The sequence below is a fragment of the Siphateles boraxobius genome, unplaced genomic scaffold, assembly GCF_051911475.1.
Source record: "Siphateles boraxobius isolate OS27281-9 unplaced genomic scaffold, OSU_SipBor_1 264, whole genome shotgun sequence".
NCBI lineage: Eukaryota > Metazoa > Chordata > Actinopteri > Cypriniformes > Leuciscidae > Siphateles > Siphateles boraxobius.
The window spans coordinates 1-22,500 of record NW_027508881.1 but is presented as its reverse complement, the minus strand read 5'-3'; the positions used below and the strand labels follow the sequence as shown (position 1 = coordinate 22,500).

Sequence of the window (22,500 nt, the reverse complement as noted above, 5' to 3'; positions counted from 1 at the left end):
CATTTCCGGTCATAATTAGGAGATAATGAGCGTATGAGCCGTTGTGCCATCGCTTATATTGATCACAGTAAAAATGGCCAAAACCAGTCGTGTGTGTGAGAGTATGAAGTGAGCACTGGTGGCGTCGTCCTGCTCCACTTCACACACACAGAGAAAGCAGGATTATAGGAGGACGAGACACTCGTTTATACCACACTTTATTCATCAGGAGAACCGCTCGTTCAGCGCGTCATTACGCCATTAGGGTATTTCTACATTACACTATTTCTACGTCATTACGCTATTTCTACATCATTACGCTATTTCTACATCATTACGCTATTTCTACATCATTACGCTATTTCTACATCATTACTCTATTTCTACATCATTACGCTATTTCTACGTCATTACGCTATTTCTACATCATTACGCTATTTCTACATTACACTATTTCTACGTCATTACGCTATTTCTACGTCATTACGCTATTTCTACATCATTACGCTATTTCTACATCATTACGCTATTTCTATGTCATTACGCTATTTCTACATCATTACGCTATTTCTACATCATTACGCTATTTCTACATCATTACGCTATTTCTACATTACACTATTTCTACGCCATTACGCTATTTCTACATTACACTACTTCTACGCCATTACTCTATTTCTACGTCATTACGCTATATCTACATCATTACGCTATTTCTACATTACACTATTTCTACATCATTACACTATTTCTACGCCATTACGCTATTTCTACAATACACTACTTCTACGCCATTACTCTATTTCTACGTCATTACGCTATATCTACATCATTACGCTATTTCTACATTACACTATTTCTACATCATTACACTATTTCTACGCCATTACGCTATTTCTACATTACACTATTTTTACGCCATTACTCTATTTCTACATTACACTATTTCTACATTACACTATTTCTACATTACGCTATTTCTACATTACACTACTTCTACGCCATTACTCTATTTCTACGTCATTACGCTATATCTACATCATTACGCTATTTCTACATTACGCTATTTCTACATCATTACACTATTTCTACGCCATTACTCTATTTCTACATTACACTATTTCTACGCCATTACTCTATTTCTACATTACACTATTTCTACGCCATTACTCTATTTCTACATTACGCTATTTCTACGTCATTACTCTATTTCTACATTACACTATTTCTACATTACACTATTTCTACATTACGCTATTTCTACATTACACTACTTCTACGCCATTACGCTATTTCTACATTACACTATTTTTACGCCATTACTCTATTTCTACATTACACTATTTCTACATTACACTATTTCTACATTACGCTATTTCTACATTACACTACTTCTACGCCATTACTCTATTTCTACGTCATTACGCTATATCTACATCATTACGCTATTTCTACATTACGCTATTTCTACATTACACTATTTTTACGCCATTACTCTATTTCTACATTACACTATTTCTACGCCATTACTCTATTTCTACATTACACTATTTCTACGCCATTACTCTATTTCTACGTCATTACGCTATTTCTACATCATTACTCTATTTCTACGTCATTACGCTATTTCTACATCATTACACTATTTCTACATCACACTATTTCTACGCCATTACGCTATTTCTACATTACACTATTTTTACGCCATTACGCTATTTCTACGCCATTACGCTATTTCTACATCACACTATTTCTACGCCATTACGCTATTTCTACATCATTACACTATTTCTACATCACACTATTTCTACGCCATTACTCTATTTCTACATCACACTATTTCTACGCCATTACTCTATTTCTACATCACACTATTTCTACGCCATTACTCTATTTCTACATCACACTATTTCTACGCCATTACGCTATTTCTACATCATTACTCTATTTCTACATTACACTATTTCTACGCCATTACTCTATTTCTACATTACACTATTTCTACGCCATTACTCTATTTCTACGCCATTACGCTATTTCTACATCATTACTCTATTTCTACGTCATTACGCTATTTCTACATCATTACACTATTTCTACATCACACTATTTCTACGCCATTACGCTATTTCTACATTACACTATTTTTACGCCATTACGCTATTTCTACGTCATTACACTATTTCTACATTACGCTATTTCTACGTCATTACACTATTTCTACATCATTACGCAATTTCTACGTCGTTACGCTATTTCTACGTCATTACGCTATTTCTACGTCATTACGCTATTTCTACGTCATTGCGCTATTTCTACCCCATTGCACTATTTCTACATCATTATGCTATTTCTACGTCATTACGCTATTTCTACATCATTACACTATTTCTACGTCATTGCGCTATTTCTACGCCATTACGCTATTTCTACGTCATTATGCTATTTCTACATCATTACTCTATTTCTACATCATTACACTATTTCTACATCATTACTCTATTTCTACGTCATTATGTTATTTCTACATCATTACTCTATTTCTACATCATTACACTATTTCTACATCATTGCGCTATTTTTACGCCATTACGCTATTTCTACGCCATTACACTATTTCTACGCCATTACGCTATTTCTACATCATTATGCTATTTCTACATCATTACTCTATTTCTACATCATTACGCTATTTCTACATCATTACACTATTTCTACATCATTACTCTATTTCTACGTCATTATGTTATTTCTACATCATTACTCTATTTCTACATCATTACACTATTTCTACATCATTGCGCTATTTTTACGCCATTACGCTATTTCTACGCCATTACACTATTTCTACGCCATTACGCTATTTCTACATCATTATGCTATTTCTACATCATTACTCTATTTCTACATCATTACGCTATTTCTACATCATTACACTATTTCTACATCATTACACTATTTCTACATCATTGCGCTATTTTTACGCCATTACGCTATTTCTACGCCATTACACTATTTCTACGCCATTACGCTATTTCTGCGCCATTACGCTATTTCTACGCCATTACGCTATTTCTACATCATTACGCTATTTCTACATCATTACACTATTTCTACGTCATTACACTATTTCTACATTACACTATTTCTACATCATTGCGCTATTTCCCCGTCATTACGCTATTTCTACGCCATTACGCTATTTCTACGTCATTATGCTATTTCTACATCATTACTCTATTTCTACATCATTACACTATTTCTACATCATTACTCTATTTCTACGTCATTATGTTATTTCTACATCATTACTCTATTTCTACATCATTACACTATTTCTACATCATTGCGCTATTTTTACGCCATTACGCTATTTCTACGCCATTACACTATTTCTACGCCATTACGCTATTTCTACATCATTATGCTATTTCTACATCATTACTCTATTTCTACGTCATTACGCTATTTCTACGTCATTATGCTATTTCTACATCATTACGCTATTTCTACATCATTATGCTATTTCTACATCATTACTCTATTTCTACGTCATTATGTTATTTCTACATCATTACTCTATTTCTACATCATTACACTATTTCTACATCATTGCGCTATTTTTACGCCATTACGCTATTTCTACGCCATTACACTATTTCTACGCCATTACGCTATTTCTACATCATTATGCTATTTCTACATCATTACTCTATTTCTACATCATTACGCTATTTCTACATCATTACACTATTTCTACATCATTACACTATTTCTACATCATTGCGCTATTTTTACGCCATTACGCTATTTCTACGCCATTACACTATTTCTACGCCATTACGCTATTTCTGCGCCATTACGCTATTTCTACGCCATTACGCTATTTCTACATCATTACGCTATTTCTACATCATTACACTATTTCTACGTCATTACACTATTTCTACATTACACTATTTCTACATCATTGCGCTATTTCCCCGTCATTACGCTATTTCTACGCCATTACGCTATTTCTACGTCATTATGCTATTTCTACATCATTACTCTATTTCTACATCATTACACTATTTCTACATCATTACTCTATTTCTACGTCATTATGTTATTTCTACATCATTACTCTATTTCTACATCATTACACTATTTCTACGTCATAACGCTATTTCTACGCCATTACGCTATTTCTACATCATTATGCTATTTCTACATCATTACTCTATTTCTACATCATTACACTATTTCTACGCCATTACGCTATTTCTACGTCATTATGCTATTTCTACATCATTACTCTATTTCTACGCCATTACGCTATTTCTACATCATTACACTATTTCTACGCCATTATGCTATTTCTACGTCATTATGCTATTTCTACATTACGCTATTTCTACGTCATTACACTATTTCTACATCATTACGCAATTTCTACGTCGTTACGCTATTTCTACGTCATTACGCTATTTCTACGTCATTACGCTATTTCTACGTCATTGCGCTATTTCTACCCCATTGCACTATTTCTACATCATTATGCTATTTCTACGTCATTACGCTATTTCTACATCATTACACTATTTCTACGTCATTGCGCTATTTCTACGCCATTACGCTATTTCTACGTCATTATGCTATTTCTACATCATTACTCTATTTCTACATCATTACACTATTTCTACATCATTACTCTATTTCTACGTCATTATGTTATTTCTACATCATTACTCTATTTCTACATCATTACACTATTTCTACATCATTGCGCTATTTTTACGCCATTACGCTATTTCTACGCCATTACACTATTTCTACGCCATTACGCTATTTCTACATCATTATGCTATTTCTACATCATTACTCTATTTCTACGCCATTACGCTATTTCTACATCATTACACTATTTCTACGCCATTATGCTATTTCTACGTCATTACACTATTTCTACATTACGCTATTTCTACGTCATTACACTATTTCTACATCATTACGCAATTTCTACGTCATTATGTTATTTCTACATCATTACTCTATTTCTACATCATTACACTATTTCTACATCATTGCGCTATTTTTACGCCATTACGCTATTTCTACGCCATTACACTATTTCTACGCCATTACGCTATTTCTACGTCATTATGCTATTTCTACATCATTACTCTATTTCTACGCCATTACGCTATTTCTACATCATTACACTATTTCTACGCCATTATGCTATTTCTACGTCATTACACTATTTCTACATTACGCTATTTCTACGTCATTACACTATTTCTACATCATTACGCAATTTCTACGTCGTTACGCTATTTCTACGTCATTACGCTATTTCTACGTCATTACGCTATTTCTACGTCATTGCGCTATTTCTACCCCATTGCACTATTTCTACATCATTATGCTATTTCTACGTCATTACGCTATTTCTACATCATTACACTATTTCTACGTCATTGCGCTATTTCTACGCCATTACGCTATTTCTACGTCATTATGCTATTTCTACATCATTACTCTATTTCTACATCATTACACTATTTCTACATCATTACTCTATTTCTACGTCATTATGTTATTTCTACATCATTACTCTATTTCTACATCATTACACTATTTCTACATCATTGCGCTATTTTTACGCCATTACGCTATTTCTACGCCATTACACTATTTCTACGCCATTACGCTATTTCTACATCATTATGCTATTTCTACATCATTACTCTATTTCTACATCATTACGCTATTTCTACATCATTACACTATTTCTACATCATTACTCTATTTCTACGTCATTATGTTATTTCTACATCATTACTCTATTTCTACATCATTACACTATTTCTACATCATTGCGCTATTTTTACGCCATTACGCTATTTCTACGCCATTACACTATTTCTACGCCATTACGCTATTTCTACATCATTATGCTATTTCTACATCATTACTCTATTTCTACATCATTACGCTATTTCTACATCATTACACTATTTCTACATCATTACACTATTTCTACATCATTGCGCTATTTTTACGCCATTACGCTATTTCTACGCCATTACACTATTTCTACGCCATTACGCTATTTCTGCGCCATTACGCTATTTCTACGCCATTACGCTATTTCTACATCATTACGCTATTTCTACATCATTACACTATTTCTACGTCATTACACTATTTCTACATTACACTATTTCTACATCATTGCGCTATTTCCCCGTCATTACGCTATTTCTACGCCATTACGCTATTTCTACGTCATTATGCTATTTCTACATCATTACTCTATTTCTACATCATTACACTATTTCTACATCATTACTCTATTTCTACGTCATTATGTTATTTCTACATCATTACTCTATTTCTACATCATTACACTATTTCTACATCATTGCGCTATTTTTACGCCATTACGCTATTTCTACGCCATTACACTATTTCTACGCCATTACGCTATTTCTACATCATTATGCTATTTCTACATCATTACTCTATTTCTACGTCATTACGCTATTTCTACGTCATTATGCTATTTCTACATCATTACGCTATTTCTACATCATTATGCTATTTCTACATCATTACTCTATTTCTACGTCATTATGTTATTTCTACATCATTACTCTATTTCTACATCATTACACTATTTCTACATCATTGCGCTATTTTTACGCCATTACGCTATTTCTACGCCATTACACTATTTCTACGCCATTACGCTATTTCTACATCATTATGCTATTTCTACATCATTACTCTATTTCTACATCATTACGCTATTTCTACATCATTACACTATTTCTACATCATTACACTATTTCTACATCATTGCGCTATTTTTACGCCATTACGCTATTTCTACGCCATTACACTATTTCTACGCCATTACGCTATTTCTGCGCCATTACGCTATTTCTACGCCATTACGCTATTTCTACATCATTACGCTATTTCTACATCATTACACTATTTCTACGTCATTACACTATTTCTACATTACACTATTTCTACATCATTGCGCTATTTCCCCGTCATTACGCTATTTCTACGCCATTACGCTATTTCTACGTCATTATGCTATTTCTACATCATTACTCTATTTCTACATCATTACACTATTTCTACATCATTACTCTATTTCTACGTCATTATGTTATTTCTACATCATTACTCTATTTCTACATCATTACACTATTTCTACGTCATAACGCTATTTCTACGCCATTACGCTATTTCTACATCATTATGCTATTTCTACATCATTACTCTATTTCTACATCATTACACTATTTCTACGCCATTACGCTATTTCTACGTCATTATGCTATTTCTACATCATTACTCTATTTCTACGCCATTACGCTATTTCTACATCATTACACTATTTCTACGCCATTATGCTATTTCTACGTCATTATGCTATTTCTACATCATTACGCTATTTCTACGTCATTATGCTATTTCTACGTCATTATGCTATTTCTACATCATTACACTATTTCTACGCCATTACGCTATTTCTACGTCATTATGCTATTTCTACGTCATTACTCTATTTCTACATCATTACCCTATTTCTACGCCATTACGCTATTTCTACATCATTACACTATTTCTACATCATTACGCTATTTCTACGTCATTACGCTATTTCTACGTCATTACGCTATTTCTACGTCATTACGCTATTTCTACGTCATTACTCTATTTCTACATCATTACACTATTTCTACGCCATTACGCTATTTCTACGTCATTATGCTATTTCTACGCTATTACCCTATTTCTACGTCATAACGCTATTTCTACGCCATTACGCTATTTCTACGTCATTATGCTATTTCTACATCATTACTCTATTTCTACATCATTACACTATTTCTACGCCATTACGCTATTTCTACGTCATTATGCTATTTCTACATCATTACACTATTTCTACGCCATTACGCTATTTCTACATCATTACACTATTTCTACGCCATTACGCAATTTCTACATCATTATGCTATTTCTACATCATTACACTATTTCTACGCCATTACGCTATTTCTACGTCATTATGCTATTTCTACATCATTACTCTATTTCTACATCATTACTCTATTTCTACATCATTACGCTATTTCTACGCCATTACGCTATTTCTACGCCATTACGCTATTTCTACCACATTACACTATTTCTACGCCATTACGCTATTTCTACGCCATTACGCTATTTCTACGTCATTGCGCTATTTCTACGTCATTACGCTATTTCTACGTCATTACGCTGTTTCTACGTCATTACGCTATTTCTACGCCATTACGCTATTTCTACGCCATTATGCTATTTCTACATCATTACACTATTTTTACGCCATTACGCTATTTCTACGTCATTGTGCTATTTCTACGTCATTACACTATTTCTACATCATCACGCTATTTCTACGCCATTACGCTATTTCTACGTCATTATGCTATTTCTACATCATTACTCTATTTCTACATCATTACGCTATTTCTACGCCATTACGCTATTTCTACGTCATTATGCTATTTCTACATCATTACACTATTTCTACGCCATTACGCTATTTCTACGCCATTACGCTATTTCTACGTCATTACGCTATTTCTGCGCCATTACGCTATTTCTACGTCATTACACTATTTCTACGTCATTACACTATTTCTACGCCATCACGCTATTTCTACGTCATTGCGCTATTTCTACGTCATTATGCTATTTCTACATCATTACTCTATTTCTACATCATTACGCTATTTCTACGTCATTACGCTATTTCTACGTCATTACGCTATTTCTACATCATTACGCTATTTCTACATTACACTATTTCTACATCATTACGCTATTTCTACATCATTACGCTATTTCTACGTCATTACGCTATTTCTACATCATTACGCTATTTCTACATCATTACGCTATTTCTACGTCATTACGCTATTTCTACATTACGCTATTTCTACGTCATTACGCTATTTCTACATCATTACGCTATTTCTACATTACACTATTTCTACATCATTACGCTATTTCTACATCATTACGCTATTTCTACATCATTACGCTATTTCTACGTCATTGCGCTATTTCTACGTCATTACGCTATTTCTACATCATTACGCTATTTCTACATTACACTATTTCTACATCATTACGCTATTTCTACATCATTACGCTATTTCTACATCATTACGCTATTTCTACATTACACTATTTCTACGTCATTACGCTATTTCTACATCATTACGCTATTTCTACATCATTACGCTATTTCTACATTACACTATTTCTACATCATTACGCTATTTCTACATCATTACGCTATTTCTACATCATTACGCTATTTCTACATTACACTATTTCTACATCATTACGCTATTTCTACATCATTACGCTATTTCTACATCATTACGCTATTTCTACATTACACTATTTCTACATCATTACGCTATTTCTACATCATTACGCTATTTCTACATCATTATGCTATTTCTACGTCATTACACTATTGCTACGCCATTACGCTATTTCTACATCATTACACTATTTCTACGCCATTACGCTATTTCTACATCATTACACTATTTCTACGCCATTACGCAATTTCTACATCATTATGCTATTTCTACATCATTACTCTATTTCTACATCATTACACTATTTCTACGCCATTACGCTATTTCTACGTCATTACGCTATTTCTACATCATTACTCTATTTCTACATCATTACTCTATTTCTACATCATTACGCTATTTCTACGCCATTACGCTATTTCTACGCCATTACGCTATTTCTACCACATTACACTATTTCTACGCCATTACGCTATTTCTACGCCATTACGCTATTTCTACGTCATTGCGCTATTTCTACGTCATTACGCTATTTCTACGTCATTACGCTGTTTCTACGTCATTACGCTATTTCTACGCCATTACGCTATTTCTACGCCATTATGCTATTTCTACATCATTACACTATTTCTACGCCATTACGCTATTTCTACGTCATTGTGCTATTTCTACGTCATTACACTATTTCTACATCATCACGCTATTTCTACGCCATTACGCTATTTCTACGTCATTATGCTATTTCTACATCATTACTCTATTTCTACGTCATTACGCTATTTCTACGCCATTACGCTATTTCTACGTCATTATGCTATTTCTACATCATTACACTATTTCTACGCCATTGCGCTATTTCTACGCCATTACGCTATTTCTACGTCATTACGCTATTTCTGCGCCATTACGCTATTTCTACTTCATTACACTATTTCTACGCCATCACGCTATTTCTACGTCATTGCGCTATTTCTACGTCATTATGCTATTTCTACATCATTACTCTATTTCTACATCATTACGCTATTTCTACGTCATTACGCTATTTCTACGTCATTACGCTATTTCTACATCATTACGCTATTTCTACATTACACTATTTCTACATCATTACGCTATTTCTACATCATTACGCTATTTCTACGTCATTACGCTATTTCTACGTCATTACGCTATTTCTACATCATTACGCTATTTCTACATCATTACGCTATTTCTACATCATTACGCTATTTCTACGTCATTACGCTATTTCTACATCATTACGCTATTTCTACGTCATTACGCTATTTCTACATCATTACGCTATTTCTACATTACACTATTTCTACATCATTACGCTATTTCTACATCATTACGCTATTTCTACATCATTACGCTATTTCTACATCATTACGCTATTTCTACGTCATTACGCTATTTCTACGTCATTACGCTATTTCTACATCATTACGCTATTTCTACATTACACTATTTCTACATCATTACGCTATTTCTACATCATTACGCTATTTCTACATTACACTATTTCTACGTCATTACGCTATTTCTACATCATTACGCTATTTCTACATCATTACGCTATTTCTACATTACACTATTTCTACATCATTACGCTATTTCTACATCATTACGCTATTTCTACATCATTACGCTATTTCTACATTACACTATTTCTACATCATTACGCTATTTCTACATCATTACGCTATTTCTACATCATTACGCTATTTCTACATTACACTATTTCTACATCATTACGCTATTTCTACATCATTACGCTATTTCTACATCATTACGCTATTTCTACATTACACTATTTCTACGTCATTACGCTATTTCTACATTACACTATTTCTACATCATTACGCTATTTTACGCCATTACGCTATTTCTACATTACGCTATTTCTACGTCATTACACTATTTCTACATCATTACACTATTTCTACATCATTACTACATCATTACACTATTTCTACATTACACTATTTCTACGTCATTACGCTATTTCTACATTACACTATTTCTACATCATTACGCTATTTTACGCCATTACGCTATTTCTACATTACGCTATTTCTACGTCATTACACTATTTCTACATCATTACACTATTTCTACATCATTACTACATCATTACACTATTTCTACATTACACTATTTCTACGTCATTACGCTATTTCTACATTACACTATTTCTACATCATTACGCTATTTTACGCCATTACGCTATTTCTACGCCATTACACTATTTCTACATCATTACACTATTTCTACATCATTATGCCATTTCTACATCATTACGCTATTTCTACATCATTACGCTATTTCTACATCATTATGCCATTTCTACATCATTACGCTATTTCTACATCATTATGCCATTTCTACATCATTACGCTATTTCTACATCATTACGCTATTTCTACATTACACTATTTCTACGTCATTACGCTAGGGCTGCAACTAACGATTATTTTGATAATCGATTAATCGGATGATTATTTTTTCGATTAATCGATTAATCGGATAGAAATTAAATTAGATTTTTTTTTTTATTATAACTAAATAAAACCCTAAATCAGGGTATTTATGTGTAAAAGTGTACTTTAAAAAGTGCAAAAGCCACACATTGAGTTTTACTAATATCAATATTTGCATTGTTTTTAATGATAATTGCTGATGGCAAGTTGACAAACATGATTATTGTTAAAAAAATGATATCCAACATATTATGTTTTAACACAATTTTTGTTAAAACAAATTTACACAGACATGTTGTTCAGATGTGAATATCTGAACTAAAAACAAACTAAAAACATCTAAAATATATAATTCATTTAATTTTTATTTAAAATTAATTATATATAAGGAATATAAGGATAAAGAATATAATATATATTATATATATAATATATAAAATAATATAATATAAGGATAAATTGATTAAATAAATATAGAAAGACTGAAAACAATTGTGTGAACGTAGAGCCGCAGTAGATCGCGTTTGAAAAACAATTAAAACTTAGTAGACAAATGCTATAAAAAGAGAACGGAATGGAGGTAACGTTACCCAGCAAGCTAACAGGCTTGAGTAAAGGACAGGAGAAATTATGCATTAGTGCACAAGCATTCGCTGAAAACCACTGAGTACAGTGACTAAAAAACAATATTTTACTGCTGCTGTTATTAACTGCCTTTATATTTAATGCTTCGCTTTGTAAAGACCGTTTTAATTTAACCTATTTCTGCGGTAGCGCTATTTTAATCCATCACTTACGTTGCGAGCGAACTGATTGCGCAACCTGATGCTCGAGACAAAATACAGACATCCCAAGATCCCGGAAGTCCCGGGAGTCTCCCGCATATTGATTGCGGCTCCCTGATGCCCGCGAATTAGTTCAAACTCCCGAAATCTAGAGCGCGCAAGCAAGAGCGCGCATGCGAGACATAAGAGACTGCTCCAAACCGTGTAGCGCGCGCGCTCGGCAGAGCGCCTGAGGGAGAGAGACCTTGCGTGTGTGTGCGTACCAGTAAACGCTCCCCGTGACGTAAGCAGACCAACTAATCGATAATGACATTCGTTGACAACGATTTTCATAATCGATTATAATCGATTTTATCGATTAGTTGTTGCAGCCCTACATTACGCTATTTCTACATCATTACGCTATTTCTACATCATTACGCTATTTCTACATTACACTATTTCTACATCATTACACATGCGCAGTCTTTCAGTTTCGGTTTTCAATCTGATCAAGTGTTCACATGTTCTCTCGATCGGATTAGAAAAGGAATAATCCGATCTAAATCTCATTCTGATCGAGCTCAATCGCATCGATTAAGGCGTTTAGATGAAGCTTTCAGTGCGGTTGAGCCGTCAGTCCCATTACTAACCCATTATTTGGTTCCATGTAAACGTGGCAAATGATAAACAGGAAAATAACAGATGTGTTATCTTCATCAACATATCTTCATCAGATATAAGAGTAATGTCTGTGTGTTTCAGATGAGAGTAATGTGTGTGTGTTTCAGATGTGAGTAATGTGTGTTTCAGATGTGAGTAATGTGTGTGTGTGTGTGTGTGTGTCTCAGGGAATGGCGCTGCAGAAGAAGGCGGCTGAGGACCGGTTGGCCGGCACCGGCTCAGGTCAGTCGTTCCTGGCCCGGCAGAGACAGGCCACCAGCACCAGACGAGCCTATCCGGGTCACGTCCACCCCACGGCAGCCAGGTAGAGCATCGCCACGGCAACCCCAGCTCAGCCAATCAGGACCCGCCTCCATCCCATAATGCCCTCTTCCTCCATCAGCCCATCTGATGAACCCGGGTCTCTGGACGCTCCTTAATTACATCAGCATTAATTAATCAACACACTCCGGAACCAACGTGTCATTTCCTGTCGGACACCGTATTTTAAAGGAGGCTTTGCAGTATTTTAAGGGTTGTTGTTACTGACGCACAGAAAACGTTTGAGTGTTTTTATTTGCGCTGCTGGGTGCGTTTCTAAAGTTACGTCGAGTCTTTATAACCTGTCATCTTTATCTTCTATTGATATCTATGCATTGAAAGAGCTAAATGTTTGTATCGCGTGACGATTGTTTAAAGGCGCTTCATGATTTTGTTCTTCCTGTTTTTTGTTCAGTTGATTAATTCCTGATGCCTTAAAACACACACAACTTCTGTCAATCACTGTCACACGAGTCGCGCGTTTGTCCTTCACTCCTGCTAAACACGATCTTCCTCAAACACACACTCTTCAGTCAATAATATCCTCAGTCATGTTCTTCTCCAGTAAATGTGTCTTGATTTAAGTATGTTTACACAAATTCGCAATTATCTTTTAAAATGTTTTAGTCTGTGGCGAATACAAGCTTCGATAGATATTTGTTCTTGTTTTAATCATAAACTCACTTAATTACAATACCTTACGTTTTAATAACTTCAGTTATGTTCTTCTCCAGTAAATGTGTCTTGATGTAAGAAAGTTTAGATATTAGTGCTGGAAAATGAGACAGAAACACTGAGGAAAAACAGGATCATTGCAGGTTTTCCTCACAATACGGACAAAATAAAAGCATGTTGTTGAACGAGAACCGCGACTCTAGTGACGCTCGACTGAATCTGTGACTGACACCTGTCAATCTCTTTCTTTCACAGTGATGTTAAAGCATGAGCGGCAGGGGGCGGGGCTTCATGACATCAGGGGGCGGGGCTTGCATTATTGACTGTCGCTGCACACTAACCCATCAGCATCTGTCTGATATCCCAGAATGCTCTGGTCAGAAGTGGGCGGGACCGGCGCGTGTCAATCATCAGGCAGAAGAGCGTGAGCTTTTCTTCCTGTTAAAAGACGGGTGAAACTCCATCATCAAACCCTGGTGTTCCTCACGTCTGTGTAGTTGATCATTGTTTCAGTATTTTCTGTAGTTTATGATCCGTATGAACAAACGAGCCTCTTGATCATGATGATTGACGTGTGTGAATGACGGACATGAACCGTATCTGTTACTGATAGTGTTGCACTCGCTTCTCTTACTTCTATTTATTTTATGCTGAATCAGTAAGTGCTTTTGATGATGATTCTGACAGTTACAAACTACAGCAGTAAATATTCTGACACTTCTTCATCGGCTGTTACTGCATAATCACGCCTGCGATCAATATCTGCTTTAGTGTCGTTTATCAGGCGATTGATTGAATGTTTGAGGCTTTCTGATCACTGTGGACTGAGTTCAGAGGTCAAACGTCTCTCACAGCCGTCCATGAGCAGAGAAACGCCTCAAACGCAGGAAACATCGATGAACTCGCGGTCGAGAGCTTGAGTTTCATCTGAAGTAGCAAACATTCGTTCCACTTGCCAAGTTTTATATTGCTTGTATAGAATCTGTACATACTGCATGTGTGCGACGCTGGAGGAACGTTCAGCAGAACAGATGCGTTTCATAATGTCTCCATCGATGAACTTGTGCTTCCAACGCTGCAAAACTGTACAGTTGTTATTCAAGTTGTGAATAAAGCTTGTATAAAACATTCATGTTTCAAAATCACGGCTGTTCTATGTTTTATTTAGTTTGTGGATCTACTGTTCTTCTCCTGACGCAGTGATGTTCATTACACTTTCATTTCTGTTTTAGTTGAAATGTGCGTCAGATCGGCGCAGGGTTATTAACTAAAACTATCAATCAGTTCTGATCATGTTTCTGCAGCTTCACTGCTCGTCATGTTCCTCATCTCTTCTGTAACATGTAAAGCTCTAATGAATCATGACCTTTGACCCCTGTGACAGGTGAGGGGGGGCATCTGAAAGTGGCTTGACCTTTGACATATCTGCCGTGAGCGCCGACCGAACGTTTGTTACAACGAAGTCAGAATCAGAAAACTTGAGCTCAGACCTGGAAACTTCCAGAAACTCGTTTCATCATGATAAACATTCACTTTTTAACAACAAGATCCATCAGTGTTCCTACATTAGCAACACTCCTGCTCTCGTTCAGTTACTAGCGTTTCATATCATCCTTCTTCCTCTTATTTGCTCGTATTGTTGAACATCGAAAACTACTTGGAAACTTGAAAGCTATAGGTTTATGTTTATCAATGGAAGATCCGAAGTCTATGGAAGCGTGTTTCCGCCACAGAATAAAAAATAAAAAAGGTAATTGCAACATTTATCTCGCAATTGCGACTTCAAATCGTGCAATTCTGACTTTATAACTCACAATTTTGTGTTATAAAGTCAGAATTACGAGATATAAACATGCAATTCCGATCAAATAAAGTCAGAATTGCCTGATGTAAACCCGTAATAGTGAGATAAATAGTCGCAAATATTTTTCATTCTGTGGTGGAAACAAGCTTCCATAAATATCAGACATTCAGCATGTGAAAGTTCTTGAGATCCTACAAAGATCAATACAATTAAATGTGAATAGAGAAAAATACTGATTGTCTATGTTCATCACTGGATCCCCTCAATCTGCTGGCTGTTCCGCTCCTATGAGGTTCAATGAAGTGTGTGTGTGTGTGTGTGTGTGTGTGTGTGTGTGTGTGTGTGTGTGTGTGTGTGTGTGTGTGTGTTCGGCCCACAGGCGATTCTCTCTCCTCGCTCTTATCACACACTCCACACACTCCACTGATGTCAGGTCAGAAACTCTCCAAACAACCGATCGGCGCAGGGTTATTATCGTCAACTAAAACTATCAATCAGTTCTGATCATGTTTCTGCAGCTTCACTGCTCGTCATGTTCTTCATCTCTTCTGTAACATGTAAAGCTCTAATGAATCATGACCTTTGACCCCTGTGACAGGTGAGGGGGGGCATCTGAAAGTGGCTTGACCTTTGACCCATCTACCGTGAGCGCCGACCGAACGTTTGTTACAACGAAGAAAGTCAGAATCAGAAAAGTGCATCAGAACAGATTTACGACCTGGAAACTCCCAGCTCATTTGAGTTTGTTCTAATGCAGCAAGAACACGTTTCCCAGACGGGTGTGTGTGTGTGTGTGTGTGTGTGTTCGGCCCACAGCGTTTCACTCTCCTAGCTCTAATCCCACACTCCACTGATGTCAGGTCAGAAACACTCCAAACAAATTAGTGCCGTCATTCAAAGCGTGGCCGAGTAATTATTCTGATCGTCGAGCCTCAGGGAAACTGGCCTCACAATGTGTGCATTTATGAAACGCTTGATTTTAATTTCAAATGGCCTGTAGCCGACGACAACACAAAGCTCTTATTGACGACCTCGGCCTCGGTTTGGTCCCGCTTACACGTTAATCAGAAACACAGGTGAGAGGTGCAGGTCCACACACACCGGCTCTGTATTCTGTGGGAGAATAAACTCCTCATCGCATTAGCATTAGCACTGTTCTAACACTCATGCTAAATAGCTGACTTTATTAAAGTCGTACATTAGCTCTAGTCAGGATACAAATATTGTTTTCTGTTGTAGATCATTTTGGTTATTTGTGGGCTTTAGAGAACATACATTTTGTGAGCCATTCACAGCATATTCAATAAAGAGAGAGTATAAAAAGCTTTGGTACACTTTACAATAATGTTTATTAGTTAACATTAGTTTACTACCTTAGTTCACATGAACTGAGAATGAACAATACTTCTGCTGAATTTATTAATCTTAGTAAATATGAATTTCAACATTTACTAATGCATTATTAAAATCAAAAGTTATATTTGTCAACATTAGTTAATGCACTGTGAACTAACATGAACACACAATGAACAGCTGAATTTTTATTAACTAACATTAACAAAGATTAATAAATACTGTAACAAATGTTTTGCTCATTGTTAGTTCATGTTAAATACATCACCTAATGAACCTTACTGTAAAGTGCATGATCCACGATGCTTGATGACCATTAAACGTGTCATCACAGTCTGGAACAACACTCTGACAATAATCTCCGGTACTGATTATTTATACTTTATTTAATGTTAAAATCATTGAATGTTAATTTGAATACCATAGCCTTATTGAAAGTGACTGTGGATAATCCACAAAATAAATGAAAGGAAACTGCCATTCAAACTGTGAACAAACAAGTGTTTCCTGACAAAGTTTGTTTCAGTCACCCAGTGTGTATTATTTATTAACGTTAAAATGGTTCGATATTTATTACTGTATGAACATCCATTTGGTTGCTATATGCGCTTGCAGAAAGGCTCCGCCCACACGCTCTTCTGATTGGCTGCTGTCTGGGATTATGTCGCTTCTGATTGGCTGCTGTCTGTGATTGATTATGTCGCGTCTGGTGTGAACAGGAATTTTATCAGATTGCGGTTAGAAACATGGAACACTTATTGTCCGATTTTGCTGCTGATTTGAAAGTTATTTACATGTGAGTGTGGAAACCTGGACAAGATCCTGCAGAACTTCCAGAAAACCTCCTTCAGAGAGTAAAACCAGTGCTTTCTGACTGATCCTGAAGTTGAGGATGATGGTTAAACACTAATATAAACCTAATATAAACAGAAACAAGAGCAGAAGAATCCAGTACTCCCGATCATATCATATACAGAGGCCAGATTACTGTAGATGTGCTCAAGATGGTCATAAACAGTGTTTCTCAAGGGAAGAATCCCGCATCCGTCATGTGAAGAACATGTGAAGAACACATTAACACTGAACAGCAGGAACTGCATGATGAACTTGTTCAGTTGGTTGTGTTGCTGGAGATGCAGTGGGATGTTCTGTATCTCAGCCGGTGTGTGCTGACTCCAGGTCATTTATAAAGTGTGTAAATCAGTGTGAATCAGTGTGAATCAGTGTACCTGCTCTCAGCAACAGCCTCAGACTTCCGGGTTTCCTCGAGGATTCTCCCAGAACCGGTGAGTGAGAGTTCATTGGTTGTTTCTGCTGGGCTGTGTCTGGGTTGTAAAATGATTGCTCATTTCCATTGTTTTATTAATGTGGAGTATTTTTATCCTCTATGGGTTATGACACGCGCTCTGTGTTTCTGCAATTTTAATGCAAGTGTTTGTTTGGGCATTTTGGGATATTAGTTGTTTAGTCTTTTCAGCAGTGGTTCTTTGATTGCTGGATTTACCAGTCGATTGAATGTACAATCAAACTAATTTATTCAGACACCTTCAACATTTCTCACAATATCAGTTTATTAAAATGGTAATAAAATATGACAAGAATCAGTTGATATTTGACTGGTTTCGTCCGTCCTTCTGTTAGACTCTCACACATGAATTATGTTGAATATCTGTCAGCTGTTAAATTTAACTACACAATTAGATAACACCAGTTTAGCTCAACCAGTTACCAAGCAATGCTTCATGTTTTTCAGTCTGTGGTGTAAAAAGCTGCATTAGTTATTAAAGAAAAAACACTTCAGCAAAACATGATCGGCTCAAAGTGTCGGAATCATTTTTGCTCCTGTATTTTTCCTGATAATCCACTGTATGAAGAGTTTTTGTGTGTAATGTGTCCTGCACACACTGGTGTATCTGTGTCTGAATCATCTTCTGTATCTGGAAGAGTCTTCAGGGTTCATAAGCAGATGATCTGATATTAATTAGTATACGGTAATAAGATTAATTTTGTGAATGCTGGAGATGCGTCTGTAATCTAGATTTAAACTGGGAGACTCGAACAGAGTTTAGGAGCCAAATGTGGAAACGCTCAATGATAAAATTGGTGTTTATGATCAGATCATATTTCTTTTGACCTAGCAAGAATTAATTTTGTAGTAATTGTAGCTTGTTTATTGAGGATGAAGAACAACAGCTAGTAATGCATTACAGTAATCTAGTCATGAATGATGACCTAACAGAACCAGAACACGTTCCGGAGCTTCTGTGTTTCTGGTGGAAGAAGACTCGCATGTTTGTGCTTATTATCAGTCCAGTTTTGATTGACTTTAATTAATATATGACCATTGCTGGAACATTTCTATCATAAACCACTGAAGGTTTCCAAGTGATGCTTTATAGATCAATGGATGTTACAGGCTTTTCTAGGAACCATCGATGCCGATACAGCAGCTTTATTTATATACAGTATATCCCTTAATTATATACATTATATAACTTATTTATATACAGTATATCACTTATTTATATACAGTATATCACTTATTTATATACAGTACATCACTTATTTATATACAGTATATCACTTATTTATATACAGTACATCACTTATTTATATACAGTACATCACTTATTTATATACAGTATATCACTTATTTATATACAGTATATCACTTATTTATATACAGTATATCACTTATTTATATACATTATATCACTTATTTATATACAGTACATCACTTATTTATATACAGTACATCACTTATTTATATACAGTACATCACTTATTTATATACAGTACATCACTTATTTATATACAGTACATCACTTATTTATATACAGTACATCACTTATTTATATACAGTACATCACTTATTTATATACAGTATATCACTTATTTGTATACATTATATCACTTATTTATATACAGTATATCACTTATTTATATACAGTACATCACTTATTTATATACAGTACATCACTTATTTATATACAGTACATCACTTATTTATATACAGTATATCACTTATTTATATACAGTACATCACTTATTTATATACAGTATATCACTTATTTATATACAGTATATCACTTATTTATATACAGTATATCACTTATTTATATACAGTATATCACTTATTTATATACAGTATATCACTTATTTATATACAGTATATCACTTATTTATATACAGTATATCACTTATTTATATACAGTACATCACTTATTTATATACAGTACATCACTTATTTATATACAGTATATCACTTATTTATATACAGTACATCACTTATTTATATACAGTATATCACTTATTTATATACAGTACATCACTTATTTATATACAGTATATCACTTATTTATATACAGTATATCACTTATTTATATACAGTATATCACTTATTTATATACAGTATATCACTTATTTATATACAGTACATCACTTATTTATATACAGTACATCACTTATTTATATACAGTATATCACTTATTTATATACAGTACATCACTTATTTATATACAGTACATCACTTATTTATATACAGTATATCACTTATTTATATACATTATATCACTTATTTATATACAGTATATCACTTATTTATATACAGTACATCACTTATTTATATACAGTACATCACTTATTTATATACAGTACATCACTTATTTATATACAGTATATCACTTATTTATATACAGTATATCACTTATTTATATACAGTACATCACTTATTTATATACAGTATATCACTTATTTATATACAGTATATCACTTATTTATATACAGTATATCACTTATTTATATACAGTATATCACTTATTTATATACAGTATATCACTTATTTATATACAGTACATCACTTATTTATATACAGTACATCACTTATTTATATACAGTATATCACTTATTTATATACAGTACATCACTTATTTATATACAGTATATCACTTATTTATATACAGTACATCACTTATTTATATACAGTACATCACTTATTTATATACAGTATATCACTTATTTATATACAGTATATCACTTATTTATATACAGTATATCACTTATTTATATACAGTATATCACTTATTTATATACAGTATATCACTTATTTATATACAGTATATCACTTATTTATATACAGTATATCACTTATTTATATACAGTACATCACTTATTTATATACAGTACATCACTTATTTATATACAGTACATCACTTATTTATATACAGTACATCACTTATTTATATACAGTACATCACTTATTTATATACAGTATATCACTTATTTATATACAGTACATCACTTATTTATATACAGTACATCACTTATTTATATACAGTATATCACTTATTTATATACAGTACATCACTTATTTATATACAGTATATCACTTATTTATATACAGTATATCACTTATTTATATACAGTATATCACTTATTTATATACAGTATATCACTTATTTATATACAGTATATCACTTATTTATATACAGTATATCACTTATTTATATACAGTATATCACTTATTTATATACAGTATATCACTTATTTATATACAGTACATCACTTATTTATATACAGTATATCACTTATTTATATACAGTATATCACTTATTTATATACAGTATATCACTTATTTATATACAGTATATCACTTATTTATATACAGTATATCACTTATTTATATACAGTATATCACTTATTTATATACAGTACATCACTTATTTATATACAGTATATCACTTATTTATATACAGTATATCACTTATTTATATACAGTATATCACTTATTTATATACAGTATATCACTTATTTATATACAGTATATCACTTATTTATATACAGTATATCACTTATTTATATACAGTATATCACTTATTTATATACAGTATATCACTTATTTATATACAGTATATCACTTATTTATATACAGTATATCACTTATTTATATACATTATATCACTTATTTATATACAGTATATCACTTATTTATATACATTATATCACTTATTTATATACAGTATATCACTTATTTATATACAGTATATCACTTATTTATATACAGT

The 22,500-nt window shown here is 33.8% G+C and overlaps 1 protein-coding gene across 5 annotated transcripts in view; it reads left to right on the top strand.

Moving 5' to 3' along the window:
• The window catches only part of LOC143752347 (protein Hook homolog 3-like), a 78,696-nt gene extending 63,274 nt beyond the window's left edge, over nucleotides 1-15,422 (top strand). For 3 of the 5 annotated variants that reach the window (XM_077245496.1, XM_077245497.1, XM_077245494.1), the window contains 2 exons: nucleotides 13,473-13,609; nucleotides 14,536-15,422. In XM_077245496.1, the coding sequence (XP_077101611.1) occupies nucleotides 13,473-13,609; nucleotides 14,536-14,551 (153 nt within the window). In that variant the 3' untranslated portion in view covers nucleotides 14,552-15,422. Of the gene's footprint in view, nucleotides 1-13,472; nucleotides 13,753-14,535 lie in introns of those variants that run through there. The other 2 variants (XM_077245495.1, XM_077245498.1) reach the window with 2 other exon arrangements.
• The last annotated feature ends 7,078 nt before the right edge of the window (nucleotides 15,423-22,500 follow it).